This window comes from Colias eurytheme, chromosome 24, assembly GCF_061535395.1.
Source record: "Colias eurytheme isolate Ceu_HAF_F1 chromosome 24, ilColEury1 Martin Lab GWU primary, whole genome shotgun sequence".
NCBI classification, from domain to species: Eukaryota; Metazoa; Arthropoda; class Insecta; order Lepidoptera; family Pieridae; genus Colias; species Colias eurytheme.
Genome location: NC_143003.1, coordinates 643,166 through 659,984, shown reverse-complemented (window position 1 = coordinate 659,984; position 16,819 = coordinate 643,166). Strand labels below are relative to the sequence as shown.

At 35.1% G+C, this 16,819-nt stretch overlaps 1 protein-coding gene across 3 annotated transcripts; it reads left to right on the top strand.

Moving 5' to 3' along the window:
• The first annotated feature begins 235 nt into the window (after nucleotides 1-235).
• onecut (homeobox protein onecut) lies at nucleotides 236-15,651 on the top strand. Of its 3 annotated transcripts, none has more exons than XM_090115965.1 (4): nucleotides 236-953; nucleotides 13,636-13,659; nucleotides 14,079-14,185; nucleotides 15,358-15,651. In XM_090115965.1, exons 1-4 carry the CDS (start codon nucleotides 236-238, stop codon nucleotides 15,601-15,603), a joined length of 1,095 nt encoding a protein of 364 aa, XP_089972091.1. In that variant the 3' UTR covers nucleotides 15,604-15,651. The 3 variants fall into 3 exon arrangements, with proteins under 3 accessions (XP_089972091.1, XP_089972093.1, XP_089972092.1); XM_090115967.1 differs by having other exon boundaries at nucleotides 14,079-14,191; XM_090115966.1 differs by having other exon boundaries at nucleotides 13,636-13,668.
• The last annotated feature ends 1,168 nt before the right edge of the window (nucleotides 15,652-16,819 follow it).

Sequence of the window (16,819 nt, the reverse complement as noted above, 5' to 3'; positions counted from 1 at the left end):
AGGTTAAGGGTGCATTGTATAGTGTTCACGTCTCACGACCAGACTGAACGCTATGCACACATGAATTCCAATCGTGTTTAATAAGCATAGAGTTCACATTTCACTGTAGCCGTAGGATGTAGGACGTTAGGGTATAAAATAAGGGTGTTTGCAGGCGGACAGAGGGGAGCGAAGGGTTCGTGGCGCAGGCGTTGTTCAGTCGCTAGCGCGACCGCGCTCCCACCGGCCGCGCGCCATGGACGAGACTCGAGTACGGGACCGCGCGCCGCTCACCGTCATCGTCGCCCCCAGTAATGCGTCGCCGCCGAGGCTTTCACCCGCAGACCTATTGCCAGACGGAGATGCCGCCTTCCACCCGCTATCAGCCGTCAACGGGCGCCTCACGCCGCCAGGCTTGGAGCCAGCCTCGTACGCCACGCTGACGCCTCTCCTCCCACTCCCCCCGATCAGCACGGTATCCGACAAGTTCGCGTACCACGCTGGTGGCACGTTCACGGTTATTCAGCAGCAGCACTCGTACGCGTCCCTGTCTCCGGCGCCGTACAACGAGCCCCTGTCACCGCAGTCCGCGTACAGTAGACGGAGCGCGTCCCCGAACTCGTTCGAGAGGCGGTCGCCCACGCCGCCCCTGCCCAGCCCGGGGCTCGACCTCAACGCGGCGTTGCTAGCGAGGGAAGAGGCGCAACAGCAAGCGCAAGCCCAGACAAATGACACGGAAGAGATTAATACGAAAGAATTAGCGCAAAGGATAAGCGGTGAACTGAAGAGGTATTCGATACCGCAAGCAATTTTCGCTCAGAGGGTGCTGTGCAGGTCGCAGGGGACGCTCAGCGATTTATTAAGAAACCCGAAGCCGTGGTCCAAGCTAAAGTCAGGCAGAGAAACGTTCAGGCGAATGTGGAAGTGGTTGCAGGAGCCAGAATTTCAGAGAATGTCGGCGTTGAGATTAGCAGGTACGTTTGCATGTCTGTTTTTTTTATAGTTCTTTGTATATGAATAGTTTTATTTGTAGAGATGTCAGATTATGATATAAAATTTTTAAGCTAATAGGAAATTCACATTTTAAAAATATATTTCCAAGATTAGGTATATCATTCAAAGAAACTGTTCACTTTTTCATTAGATAGTTAAGTTTTAAATATAATTTAAGATCTTATTTGAAATGTGTTAAAGTAAAATAAACAACTGTGTTTGTTTGAAATGTCTAATTATGACGATGAATGCGATATAATTATCATAACTTAAATAGTATTAAAATCAAATGATTACTTTCATATGAAATAATATTATTGTGATAAAATTAAGTATTAAACAACCTAATTTATCTTGAAAATGTAGAGCGTAAATTTTAATTTTAATGTCAATTAATTGCAACAGTCTAACTCATAGAACAAAACAAATAACTATTTAACTGAAATAAAATAGAGCAAAATATCGTATACAATAATTGAAAAGAGTTATTAAAAGCGACAATTTATTTATCTGAAGAATTTTAAATAAAGAGTTTTCGCTTTCATGATTACTTATTTAATACAACTTCATTTACTAGTAAACTCACTAGCCGTACAAACTCATTGGTTCTAAAATCCAACCCTTCCTCTATCAGCGAGGTAAATTGTGTCATTTCCCCACGCCGCGTTTACAAACACGGCCCGCGTCAGCTGCCGACATCGATTGCTTGAATCGATACAGCGGGGTCGCGCGGTCGATGCGGCACGTCACTAGTGCTGCCGTTCGATATTTGAACTGTTTAGAGCGTTCGAATTTTGAATTTGCCGCTAGACATGGAATGTTTGTTTTCTTTTTAAAGTGTGATATGAGCGAACAGTAGAAGCCAGTGTCAGCAGCTAACATCGATCGCTTGAATCGATTTAGCGGGGTTGCGCGGTCGATGCGGCACGTCACTACCACACTACCATTGAAAATATTATACCGAACGGTCCGCGTTCGGTATATTTTCAATGATTTATCGTTAATAAAATGTTCTATTTTAATTAGATAAAGAGTGCGGTCGATTTTCCACGTCACTAGCTCTGCCGTTCGATATTTGACCTGTAAAAAAAGTATTTGTATTTTAGATCTGATGTTAACAAAATACATTGTTGCATTTTGTAAATTGAGAGCAAATGCAGTGAGTCAGCTGTAAGTATCGATTGAAATAATCGATACAGATACAGCGGTTGATAAAATACATCACTAGCAATGGTATTTGATATTTGAATTATCAGAGATTTTTTTTTTTTTTTTTTTTTTTTTTTTTAGGTCCACCAAACTGGACATAGCACTACAAAAATAGATATGGTTATTCTATGATACATCACAAGTAATAGGTGCTAGACCTTCTAGAGGTGAACACAGCCTGCAATTATAAGTACGCGAATACATATTTACATTATTACAATATTAACATAATTTAGAAAAATAACATTATGGATCAATTTAAATACAATATTTATGCAATTTTGGAAACTAATTTTTTAAATGAATTTAGGGATGCGCTAAATATATCGACGTTATTACAAACTTTTTCGTTGTAAGCTGAACACATGCGGTGCAATGACGAGTGTTGAGCGTAGTTTGTACGACAAAAGGGAAGACTAAACGTTTTCATGTTAGTGGGACGGCTGAATGGCCTTGGTATATGTATGCTAATTTTTCCTAATAATTGAGAATTATCTATTTTACCATTTATAATTTTGTATAGAAACACGATATCAGAAAGGGTCCGTCTGCTTTCAAGCGATTTCATTTTAAAGTGCATAAGTCTAGAAGAATAAGACGTTAGGTTACGGCAAAGATTGTGAGTGAAAGTTAGGTGGTACAGGAATTGTTTCTGAATCCGTTCCAACCGCTGTATGTGTACGGCATAAGTAGGATTCCACACAGGGCTACAGTATTCGAGGAGAGATCGTACGTAGCAATTAAAAAGCAATACTGGTACTTCAGAGTCATTAAAGAATTTGCTCTGTCTAATGATGAATCCAGAAAGGCGTGCGGCCCTTGTTGCTAACGAGTCTATGTGCTCGCGAAAGTCGACTTTTGTGTCCACCACAACACCGAGATCGCGAATGTTCGTGACTTCACCGATTGGAATGTTATCAATAGAGTAAGTTATATGAAGTGGATTACGTTTCCTTGTGAATTTTATATGATAACACTTAGATACGTTAAGGAACATGTTATTTTTTGCGCACCATAATGTGATGCTGTTGATATCGTTTTGTAATGCTAAAGTATCTTCATGGTTTTTTATTACCCTATACAATTTGAGATCGTCGGCGAACATTTGGTACTTAGACGTAATGTTGGCACCTAGGTCGTTAACGTATAGTAGAAAAAAGAGTGGACCGAGGTGAGAGCCTTGAGGTACACCTGAGGGTAATGGTCGAGCGACTGACTTGTAACCTCTGAGTACAACTAATTGGGACCTATTACGAAGATATGATTCGCACCATCTGAGCAGAGAGCCGCAAATACCTGCGTGGTACAATTTTTGGACAAGAAGGCTATGATCAACCATGTCAAATGCCTTGGAGAAATCGGTGTAGATAGCATGAATTTCATTTTGTTTTTCGAGCTCTTCATTGATGTCGCTGACGTATTCCAAAAGATTAGACATGGTTGAACGCCCCGGAAGAAAACCGTGTTGACAGGGGTCAAACAGAGGTTTGAGATGAAAATAAAATCTGTTGTAAATTATGGATTCGAACAGTTTACCCATGGCTGACAGTATTGATATCGGCCTATAATTCTTAACATCACTCTGATCACCTTTTTTGTGTATTGGAGTGATGTGTGCAATTTTCCATTTAGTCGGAAAATGGCCGAGGGAGATAGATTTATTGTAGATGTGGTACAGAGGCTTTGTGAGTTGCGCAGAACAAGTTTTTAAGAACAGGGGAGCGATTCCGTCTGGGCCTGGTCCCTTGTTAATGTCTATTCCTTGAAGTGATTTGTAGATTTCAGTTTCAGAGATGTTGCAAGAGCCGAGAGATCCATTGTTAGTGAAGGGTGTCATAGCGAAATCTACTGAATGGGGTGCAAGTTTACTATTGTATATGGAGTGGAAGTATTCAGAAAAGAGATTACAGATATTGTGCCCACCTTGAACGTTTCGGTCGTCAAGATACATTTCATCAGGAATGTCCCTACTATTTGATCTTAAGGATTTTATAAAAGACCAGAAGTATTTTGGGTCTTTTTTTATTTGAGCCTTTGCCTCAGATTTAAGTCTATTAATACATGTCAGTAGCATTTTTTGGCAACGGTCACGTAACATTTGAAAAGTAACCAGATCCATTGGATTAGAGTATTTTTTGTACCTGTTATGATACTTTGACTTTTCGTTTAGGCATTTAATTAATGACCGACTGAACCAAAAGGGATAGTTCTTGTTATTTTTTGGTCGTAAGGGCGTGTATTTTGTTATTATGGGAGTTATAATACTATAGAATGTATCAACTGTTTCGTCAACTGTTTGTTTAGATTTAAAATAGCTATCCCAACATATTTTATCTAATTCCTCTTTGATTTTATTGTAGTCTGCCTTAGAAAAATTGAGGCTAGGAAACTTATTAATTTTGGGTGGTTTGTAGTTTTTTAGTTTGATATGTATGTCTAAAGGAGGGTGATGATTATCAATTTTTACTAGGGGGAATGGATTGATCATAACTTGAGATGAGTCTTTTGCGTTAGTGACAATAAGATCTAGCGTGCGGTCATTAATGTTTGTGACAGGATTTATTTGGTGGAGACTATTGAATGAAAGGGTGTCAATTAGCAGATTGTCGATTGGATTTGACGAGCAGGTTGGGACTAGATCTTTGTTTGTATCTAATTTCCATTGGATGTGAGGCAGATTAAAATCACCCGCCAACAAGATCACCGATTTCTTCGGTAGTTTATGCTGAACAATATTGTTTAAGTTTGAGGTGAAGTTATTTAAATTAGTTAAAGAGATAGGAGGAGGGAGGTATACTGCGCAAATAAATAGGGGGACGATGGAATTGCCTTGTTTCAGCTTAACAGCTAGCCATAGGTCTTCGATTGAGGATTCCCAATGCAGCTTACGAATTGGCTGGAACTTATTTAGGACAGCTACAAGTACACCACCTCCAGAGATTTTCTTAGAATCAGAGGAGCTTCGGTCCCTTCTGAATACCGTGTATCTATTGTCAAAAAGTTCGCGATCGAAAACCGAGTCATTCAGCCAAGTCTCTGTGAAAATAACAATATCAGCATTTTGTTTTAAAACATTTGTAAAAAGTTCTTCTGTTTTAGTCCGAAGACCTCTTACATTTTGGTATGTAATTTTTATTTTAGTACAATCGTTTATAACCATTCAGCAAAAAAACTAATCGAATTTAAGGGAATTCAGAAAGTCTAAATCCTTAACCACAAAGCTTTTGGACGTTATGTCCTTCCTCATATAAATACGGCCGTTTCTAACCCACACAAATTGAACGTTTTTGTCCTTGGACACTTTACGAGCCGCTGCGTGTAATTGTTTGTTTGTAGGTGATAGATGTTCACAAACGTACACAGGTTTCTGTTCCCCGGCGAGGCCCAAATGAGATGAGTTAAGTTTATTGTCCTGATGAGTCCTGTTGAACGTCTTAACGGCTGCAAGTATTTTATCCCGAACCAGAGGACTGGGGAGTTTGACTATAATCGATCTAGGTCGGTTTGATGTTTGGTTAATTTTTGCGACACGATGATAGTTTATTAACTCGTTTTCCGGTAGCACGCAGCCCACTGTAGCAACAAGCTGCTGAATAGTTGTTTTAAGGTTTTCTGCTTTAAATTCTGGAACGTTCTGAATTTCTAGATTACAATCTCTCGATTGTTGTTCAAGTTGATTCAGCTTAGCACTCAAATCAGTTACTTGTGATCGTAATGAAGAGTTCTCCAATTCCAAGTTTCCTATCTTCTTGGTCTTTACGTCCAGGTCAGCTTTGAGCTCGTCACACTTCGATGACATGAAATTTACTGTCTACTATCTGTGAGCTCCTGTATTATACTGCGTGTGCCAGAGTTTTCCTCAGCAAAATCTCGCCTTATATCTCTGAGAAGACGCGATAAAGATTCGTCGAGTTTTTTGTCGATGTACTGTTTGAGGTCTTCGCAATCAGCAGCGGGTGAAGTTAGTCCTACTGGACGGTGAGGAGAATTGGAGTTACCACCCCGTTTGTCTGTAGATTTACACTCTGAGCACTTCCAATTGGCCTTGTAGGATTTAGATTCTTTAGAAAAGTTATCTGCAGGAATGCCCAGGCACTGGAAATGGTACGTGGAATTGCACTTGGAACAAATTTTAAGATCGTTTGTCTTAACTTGCTTGTTACACTTACTACATATATTCATTGTTTTTAATTTCCCGTAATCTTGGTAAATTTTCTGAAGCTGGCAACTCTACGTCTTAGCAAAAATGAAGTTTGACGTTGTCAATTGATTTTGACATGTAAAATCTTGGTTGATTGCGGGTATTTAGCGCTGTGCGTTGTTTGAGGGTATAAAATTCGGTATTGTATTTTGCTATTTCTAGTTGATAAAATGAAAGTAAAGTTGAGATAACGATACCACAGCTTCCTTGTGAGATATATTTCACAAATCACACACTATAAACTTAATACTGATAGAATTTTAATAATAATTTGAAGTTATTGTACGAGCGTATTTATCAAGGTAAAATGTTGCCACACTTTATATAGAGATAAAAAGTATTTGAATTTAAACTGGATGTCAACAAATAGGAATGTAGTTGCAGTTTATATAGAATTTTAAGCTAATGAGATTCTGTCACCGCACGCCTCAGCTGTCGACATCGATTGCTTTAATCGATATAGTGACGTCGCGCGGCCGATATAGAACGTCACTAGCCGTTATTAAACATTTATATAGCGAATTTATCACTGAATTTTTTTAATTAACAAAAGGAAATGCTTTAAATATAAGATTTTTCAATAAGATACCAAAGAGAGAGACCGATACACTGTATTTATTTTACTAAATTTATTGTACTTTTTACGATTAAATAGTTCAATTGAGATTAATTTTGATTTTAAAATTATGAATTTTACTCATATCTGTTTCTTAAGTTAAAAAAATGGATTGGATTCGAAACTGTAGGTATAGTTTACAAAAGATATAACTGCAAGCAAAAGGGTGGAACTTGCAAGTTAAAGTTATATTCTAAGTTTCTCTTCATTGCTTAACTTTTGAAAAGGACGTTTTATACTTTTGCTTTTGATATAAAGTAAGATTTATTGTATCTTGTTTATTCATTGGGAATAAAGAAATATCTCAGTTACAGATAATAAGTTAAAGATACCATGGATTTTGGATTTATAAAAGCAGGTTTCTTACGATTAAAATTATAGAAATGCTTTTCTGCAATTCGATACCAAATTATAAAATCCCCATTTCGATTCGATGTTCCCTTACTAGACGTTTAAAGTTATTTGTTTGTTAGTTTATTTGTCTCTACATACTATTAAATTGATACAATTATGATTGTAAATTTAACTTATTACAAATGACGTGCATGATGTGCTGTGTAACACAGATAAAAGAGTAAAATATCTTATCGACTGACGCCATCTCTACATCGAACGTCGACAATCGATAAACGCTACAATCGATATGTTATAACGTCACTAGAGAACTAAATATCTTTTATTATGGTTATTTTCGAAGTATTTAGATATTAATTATTATTTACCGTCTTATTATATACAGTTACCTAATACAGTTTTATTATATATGTACTTATTTTATGGTACAAATATATTTTTTTTGTGAAAAGGTAAGGCAAATTACGCAAGTGGAGTTTTTTTTTAAACTAGAAAATTAAAAACCTAAAGACTATTATACCTTTTATACACTTTGAATATGTAGTTTTTGTATGGTAAAAGTAAAATTAAAATAATTATATCACTCCACATATTATTGTCATTATCATTTATCACTACTCACTTTTCTTACGAGCAGAATTTGAAACTCTTCTTATCAATAACAAACAAGAAATAATTATGAGCGAATTCTATGAAGTCAAAATAATTCCTAAACGTTTTTCGTGGATTTCCCGCTCCTATTGGTCATAGTGTGTGTGGCAGAAAATAGAAATAAAAAAAAAATGTGCGCGAGTACTAGTGTAGACACGTAAGAAGTGAAACTTCTTTATGAACTTATTTTTCAAAAATAATTTACTAAATGCAGCTTTACATAAATACGTCAATCACGCGCGGTAGGGATAAGAAAAAGATGGCGCGTAACGGAAAAATGTCACGCGTAACGAAAAAATGTTTGTATTTTAATTTTACACATATAGTTCACAAACGTCAGCTGAGTATCGATCGCTTTATATCGATAACACGTGGTCTGTCGATAGAGCACGTCACTTGACGTAACCGATTAGATCGAGTAGGTACATGTGATTTTATTAGTTTCTGTCACAGGTTTCTGTATTGTTTTCATAATCTGTTGTGTAGATAAAATAAATGTTTGTTCTATAAATTTTTGTATATGTTTATCTGTCTCTCTGTGTGGTGTAAATAATAATCTTTTATAATAATTAGGAATTATTCAACTGAATATTATAAGTAAACTAGCGGTCCGCCCCGGCTTCGCCCGTGGTACATATTTACGTTTTCTCTACATAAGAACCATCCTCGTACTTCAAGGAATATAATAAAAAAAGAATTATCGAAATCGGTTCAGCCGTTCTCAAGTTATGCGCTTACCAACACATTTTGGGATTCATTTTTATATTATACTAGCGGTCCGCCCCGGCTTCGCCCGTGGTACATATTTACGTTTTCTCTACATAAAAACCATCCTCGTACTTCAAGGAATATAATAAAAAAAGAATTATCGAAATCGGTTCAGCCGTTCTCGAGTTATGCGCTTACCAACACATTTTGCTATTCATTTTTATATATAAGACTAGCGGTCCGCCCCGGCTTCGCCCGTGGTACATATTTACGTTTTCTCTACATAAAAACCATCCTCGTACTTCAAGGAATATAATAAAAAAAGAATTATCGAAATCGGTTCAGCCGTTCTCGAGTTATGCGCTTACCAACACATTTTGCGATTCATTTTTATATATAACTAGCGGTCCGCCCCGGCTTCGCCCGTGGTACATGTTTACGTTTTCTCTACATAAGAACCATCCTCGTACTTCAAGGAATATAATAAAAAAAGAATTATCGAAATCGGTTCAGCCGTTCTCGAGTTATGCGCTTACCAACACATTTTGCGATTCATTTTTATATATAAGAAGAAGTAAATATGAAATTAACTATGTTCTTCTTTGCATAATGCTTCTTTTCAAAAACGGATAGAAGAAAATAAAGAAATTTTTGGCGGTTGAACTAAACATATTGAAACATTCTATGTACCTATTTCTTTTGTGAACAAAGTCGCGGGTGGAAGGTTATTGAATATAATAAAAATGTATAAGGTTTCTTATAGTATTTTTCGTAGCATTGCAAGATGCGAGCCTTGAAATAATAAAATGTTCCAACTTAAATAGAATGTTTATTTACAGGCTCTACCATATCTTATTATCTTATATGGTTAACATAAAGTAGGTAGGTATATATTATAAAATATTTATCACTACAAATATATCAATTAATAAAGTACTTTGAATATCGTTTTCTCCCCTTTAGAATGACATTTTTATAAGATTTACCACAAAATAAAAGGAGATTATATCGTTCTTTACAAGTATTATCTTTAAAAGTTGAGAAATCTTAATATTTTCACTATCATCCGCCCTTATTTTGAAATCTAGGTCATTATTGGTAGACTGGTGCATACGTTGATAAAATATCTAATGCATGACGAAGTAAAATTAAAAGATTTATCAGATTTTTTCCTTGAACAAAAACTTGTGGTAGCTATATGGAATGTAATTTTTTTTGGCATTAAATTGAAAAACTTAACAAATAAAAAAATATTCCTTGAGTATATTTCAGTTCAAATAAATACATAGATTCTGAATATGGTTCAGTTGTATACGGTTTGAGTACTCATCAGAAACCAAATAATATGTACATATAACCGCTGTGTGCATACTTTTTTGTATTGGAAAACTACTTATTATTTTTACCCGATGGCGCCAGAAGAAATGTTATAATTTTCCAGTATATAATATTCGTATTTCGTATGCATAAAAGTCTGGCACGCTCTGCAGCGAAAACGGCTGAATGTATTTACCTTGGGAGGTGTCGTTAATTCCAATATGTTCTCACAATCTCTGCGTATAATATGTATTTTAAATGGTTATTTTTTATAAGAAAATAATAAATTTGACACAGTTATGTTCTTCGATAAATAATTGTTTTAAGTATGTATTTTGTATTCACTTTGTATTCACTCACACATGTATTTGTAATTTCATATGCCTAATAGGCAGGATATGGCGGGACTTATGTTTGTATAAGATCTGAATTGTACCCATATTCATGAATAAAAATATTTGAATTTGAATTTGAATTCACTAATACACATTAACACAATATTTATAATCAAAGTTTTTTTAACTGTAATATACTTAGCTGTGCTCCGCAGTGCTCCTCTCCTGTTGGTATTAGCGTGATTATATTATATCCTATAGCCTTCCTCGGTAAATGAGCATTTTCAAATCGGACCAGTAGTTCCTGAGATTAGCGACAAACAAACAAACTCTTCAGCTTTATAATATGTATTAGAATAGATAAAATATAATCTCAATATGATATAACAGATAAAACCAGTCCAAAACGCTTATAACTGTGAAAACGAGTAATTAACGAGCCTAAATTTATCGGACTTATAAAAAGGCCTAGAATTTGCGGAATTAGGTCACTTTTTGTGCCCAAATTTAGACATGACACGTAAAGGCTTGCATGACCTGATTTCTTTGAAAGTTTCAAACGTCCATTTTTCCTGGGATTTACGATAAAGTATGGATAGAAGAATTATATAAAAATGAATAATGAATGCAATGTTGCAGTTGTCAGTTTTAGACAACACATATAAAAGACACAGATAATATAAAAGACTTCAGTGTAGTTGTCTATCTTTCTCTATTTTTATACGTATATAAATCTCGTGTCACAATGTTTGTCCTCAATGGACTCCAAAACCACTTAACCGATTATAATAAAATTCGATCGCAGTTCGATCCAACTTCAGAGATAGTTTAAACATATAGGTACCACGGGCGAAGCCTGGGCGGACCACTAGTTACTATATAAGAATTGTTTTATCCATATGCTATATCTTATTTATATTTAATGTTTATCGTTAATATTTCCTAAGACCTAAACACTTAATCACAAAAGGATTTTGCAAATCATTTTCAGCACTTTGTGATTAATTACCATTGAATAGAGTTATTCTGTAGCTATCAATTTATTATTCTTGTCTGGTCATTCCCTAATTTCATATTGTTTATTTTCAAAGCGGTTTGGATCAATATTGTGTGTTGAGAAGCAATGATTTGCTATTAATTTGTGAAGTGTAGGTGTGTATAAATAATATGATTTTTTATCTGATTTGATCAAAAATGTATCGTCATGATATTATCGTCGTTGTTTACATCACTATAATTGAATATTAACAAAATGCTTTAATCTATCGATAAACATAATGAAAACTGCACTATATCTTTTTAAAACGTATGTAATGTACTTTCATTGTAATATGTTGTACAATAAAGAGTAAATAAATAAATAAATAAAATAAATGTATTGTATTGTGAATTTATTCATTCCAATATCTCTTATTTAATTCACATCCCAAGAAACAGCATTTTTTTTAATATACTTAGTCACCATAAAACGGATTTACTTCAAATCTAAGTTTTAACCAAACAATACAAACTGCAGTACATATTTTATTTTTAACGTATCTTATTTAATTCACATACCAAGGCGAAGGCATTTCATTTATTTTCGATTCTGTCGCCAAATGTATGAGAGCGTAGCAAGCGTGTAGCTCCCTCAGTGACGTCACGATGTCGTATCGATCGCGCCCCCTCCCCCTTGTAGAATGTTCTAGTCCTATGTAGGTATTTGGGCTTGGGGTTTTTACCTTCAGTGTGTTAATTTTCTCTATACGAAATAAAAATATCATGTTTTGGTGGATTTTAAGGGAAGGGTTGGTTTTTGATGCGTGTTTTTAGGGTTTTCCTGAAATAACTATCTATTTTTAATGACGTTAAATATAGGCTTTGATATTAAGAAGCTAATAAACATTTATGTTACTAAACTAAATTAAGTACGTTAATAAACTATATGTAGAGCAATCAAAGTAAAGATAGCTTCTATACTTTCAAAATACATGATGCAAAACGTTTTACAGATAACCCCAGTCAAACGGTAAAAGGCGACAATGTAAACAACATGCAGCAGCAGAATTATGGGCCAAGGGACTATCACGGGGCCCCTTTGCCCCAGAGCCCCGCTATGTACCCTTCCGGGCCCACGCCCCATTGGGAACCACCGGCATACGAACCCGCCGGGGACGTTTCTTGCTTGTGAGTCCTCCCCGAAAAATATCCTGGTCTCCTCAACCTTTCCAAGATTATTTTCAGTTTGATTTTATGGTCAGAACGACGTTTTATTTTTCCCAAAAACAGTTGTAACATTATTTATTTGGTTTAATAAATGTTTCATAATAGCGTTATTTTTGTCCTTTTTTATATTTATCCCGCTCCTTTCCCAAACCCTGGCCGTGTAGCAGTGGACTTGGTTTCTTTTAGGTATTATTCAATAGCTTGTCGCAAAGGTAAATTATTATGTATACGTATGTATAATTTATTTAAACTAGCTAAAAACATTCGCTTTGTGACAAGTTCATAGATTGGAAAGAATAATTTTGTTTTTTTTTATTATTTTCTACGGATAAAAGATGTGTAAAAATATAGATTGCTCTTTTTAGATGTTTACTTTTGGGTAGGCAGTATCTTTTCCATGACTTGCGTGATCGACGTTTGTTTCAATGTGTACACGGCGACGATACTGCCTATACCTGAGATCATTGTGAAACTAACTAGTCTTAATATTATTTTAGTAGTAGGTAAGTGTATTTTGTTAGCTTCGAGAAGCCAAGATGTTTGTTAGACTGCTACCGCTGCCCCATCCATCCCGATTTTATTTTTCCCGCGCCCGGGCTGACTTAGTTTTTTGAATATGATTTTTAGGTGCCTGCGTGATCTGAACCCTTTGTTAATGTTGTTTACATTGTCGCCAGGTATGCGAATATTTGATTAAGCGATAGTAGGGTACTAGCCCTTATTGGCTTTATAGAATTTCTTGTTATTTTGTCGAAGTTAGTTACAGTTAACGCATGTCTGAATTTTACAGCAACATTGAATATGTCGAAAGCTTCTCAGGTTTCTTAATGCTGCAAAATTCAGATATACAGATGAAGATTTATGTTTCTAGGATCCAAATGTACGGATGCTTTTATTTCTTTTATAGTAATAATATTTCTTTTGTGGTGGAAATAAAAGCATTTGTGTTTAGCAGCATGATTGTTGTCCCTAGAATTTCCAAGGGCTTGGTGTGCAATGGTCTTAGACCGTATGTATGTTATTTGGTATAATTATAATGTATTCATTATTTCTATTTTCTGTTTCAGCGGCCCAGATTCCACAGAGAGGCAGTGAGTATAGTTTTTGATAGCTTTTTTTAATAATTTGCATAAACTCATCAAATCCGACGAACTTTATTATTGCTATTCTCTGTACATATTAACGCAAAATAAACTATTTAATATTGTTTGTTTTAATGCAATAACGGGTGAAACTATTAATGGAACCCCGGGGGTGGAGAGAAGTTAGTAGTATCGTTTTTAAAGACGGGAAAAAAGTGTAAAATTCATCATTTGTTTAGTATAACGGGGTGTCATATACTAATGCATATAGAATATAGGATAAACAACAAACTTAAATTTAATACTAGAACCTTGAAAGCCTTGATTTTTTTTATATTTTAAAATACTTTAATACGTTACAGCGAAATTAATGAAACACGATAAAGAACCCTGTATCTACATAGCTGATGACACAAATTGCATTGCAGGCTGCAAGCGCAAGGAGGATATAACTTCGGATACCCATCCTTCGCCGAAGAAACCGCGTTTGGTTTTCACAGACCTCCAGCGGCGTACTCTACAAGCTATTTTTAAGGTAAATGTGAGTCTCGTTAAATAAACTAAGTTTGAAAACCTTATTCATTTAAGTAAAGAGCTAAAAAGCTAAAAATCAACTACAAAATGCAATATTGTAGTAAGTAGTGCTTATTTTATTCGTCTTCGTGTCTATCGTCGAATATATAGATAGTACTCAATTCAAAATTCATTTATTTAGTAGACTTCTTTTAGAAACACTTTTGAATCGTCATAATATAGTTTTTCCGTTTCCCACCAATTTGGAAAGCAGTTTCTAGTTTCCGTTATTAGTTAAATAATTCTAAGTCAGTGAAAGACTTTCGTCATAAGTTTTAGAATTGAAATATAAGTTCGATCTCCAGTGAAGAATAATTTAAAAAATAATGCAAAAAGAGTGAATAGGCTCTATCTAGGCAGGCATGCCCTTTCATAGACTGCATCACTACTTACCATCAGGTAATGGTGCAGTCAAATGCCTGGCTATTTCTGTATACTTTTGTTTCTTAAAGAGAATCGATCAGTGATGCATCTAGTCCTTATGCCACATTTGGTCAAGAGATTTTCAGTAAGATCTATTCGACTATGTAATAGCAAAACCATAGAAGCAATAAATTACAATACTTAAAAATAACGAGCAGCTTGCATTAACTTTGACATTTTGTAGATAAGGCCTTAGCATAGTTTAGAGTTTATAGTCTCTCGGGTTTATTATTAAAGTTGTTCTAATATTCATATCTTTAACATCCACAATAATGAGACTGATGTTTGATTACAAATCAAAATATCTACTTCTTAATATAGAAAAAAAAATGCTCTATAATATTATTTATAAGGATTATGTTAGCCTTTCTAAATAAAGTCACTCAAGACTTATAAGTTAATATTTATTTAGCAAGATTTATCTAAAAGCTCTTTTGAATCTACTACATAGAAATTATTTGGCACCGTTTACCAAATAATATTGGTAAAAAAGCTTCTGTAAATTTTTAAAATACCAATAAGTATTTTTATCGTCGCCTAGTACCCACAATACAAGCCTTAATTGAGCTTACTGTGGGACTAGGTGGATTTGTGTAATAATGTCCTATAATATTTATTTATTATTTATATTGAATAAGGTGATATATTTAGTACAATTTTATTATCATACTATATTCCGTGTATTAATTTGAATACAATTTCCATTTCCAGGAAACCAAAAGGCCATCGAAGGAAATGCAAGTAACGATAGCTAGGCAGTTGGGCTTAGAGCCGACGACAGTAGGTAATTTTTTCATGAACGCGCGCAGGCGCTCCATGGACAAATGGCGAGATGACGACGTGCCGTCCACGGACCTGGACCAGCAGTGCGACCCGCACGACCTCGACCACGTCCCCAGTCTCGACTCCGCGGACTCCGAGGAGGACCACGAGGACCACGACGACCATCTCTTGTGACGCCGTCTACCGCCACAGCATTTACTAGTGCTTTGAAAACAATATGGAGATGTCCCTGATGGTGTGATCTTGACACATCACGAAGGGCGTTCCGGACATTGATGTGAATATGTCTTAAGTCGATCAGTATTGTGCAAGGCGACTTCTGTGTACAGAAACATATTGTAAGTTACATTCGTTCAATTGATTATCATTCCAAACTGATCTCCGATATCAATGTTTCTAGTCAAACATAATCGATTAGTCATTTAGTTTTTATTGCTAGATAAATATGTATTGTTTTATTTATGTTTAGTGTCGTCGTTTGGATCCACTTGTGTATGTACAATTTTGAAGACATTTGATGAATTATTATGATGTGTGACATGAATTAATCTTTGACGAGTGAGTCTTAGAAATATCATATTAAAAGCAATATTAAGGTCGATAATAATAATAGAGAAAAGGTGGATTCAAACGATCAGCTTCTATAGTTAATAGTACATGCAATAAACGATCGCTTATGTTTACGGCGAAATTAAAGTTTAGAAAAATATCCGATCTAATCGGGTCCCGTAAAGTCAGTATTTAAGGTTACGCGTCAAAATGTACAAAAATGCTACGATATTTCCTATAATAGACATAGAAATTCTGTTACCATTTTGAAGTGAAACTTCGTTGTATAGCTTCTATATCTTTTGATTACCCTATTTATGGTTAACTAGCTTTCCGCCCGCGGCTTCGCCCGCGTTTTCAAAGAAAAACCCGTTCCCTTGATGATATTCGATGATCATACCGTTACACATAGTATCATAAATGTAATTTCTCAAGCATTCAAACATTAATTTTACTAGAAATTATTTTTTAAATTTAAATACAATTCAGTAACTTTTATTTTTGCGAAGTTTCACTTCTTATACGAGTAGCAGCTATACATTTATTTTTTTATGAAAGCAAATAAATTATTGATTTAGAATCACAGTAATATAAACAGAGTTGATGACTTTTTGTATATATTGACCGTGTAGCAATTATTTCATCTAGTCAAGAGATCTCTACATTCCACTTATGGACAAAGACAGATGTAGCAAAGAAGTTTTGCGTGATATTACATAAAATTAATAATAATTAGATATAATATACACTATATAAGCTTCACTATTTTTAAGGGAAGTTGTGAATTCTAGTCCGAGTCGTGCAAGCGTAGAGAAGAATGTTACAGCTTAATGTACCTATA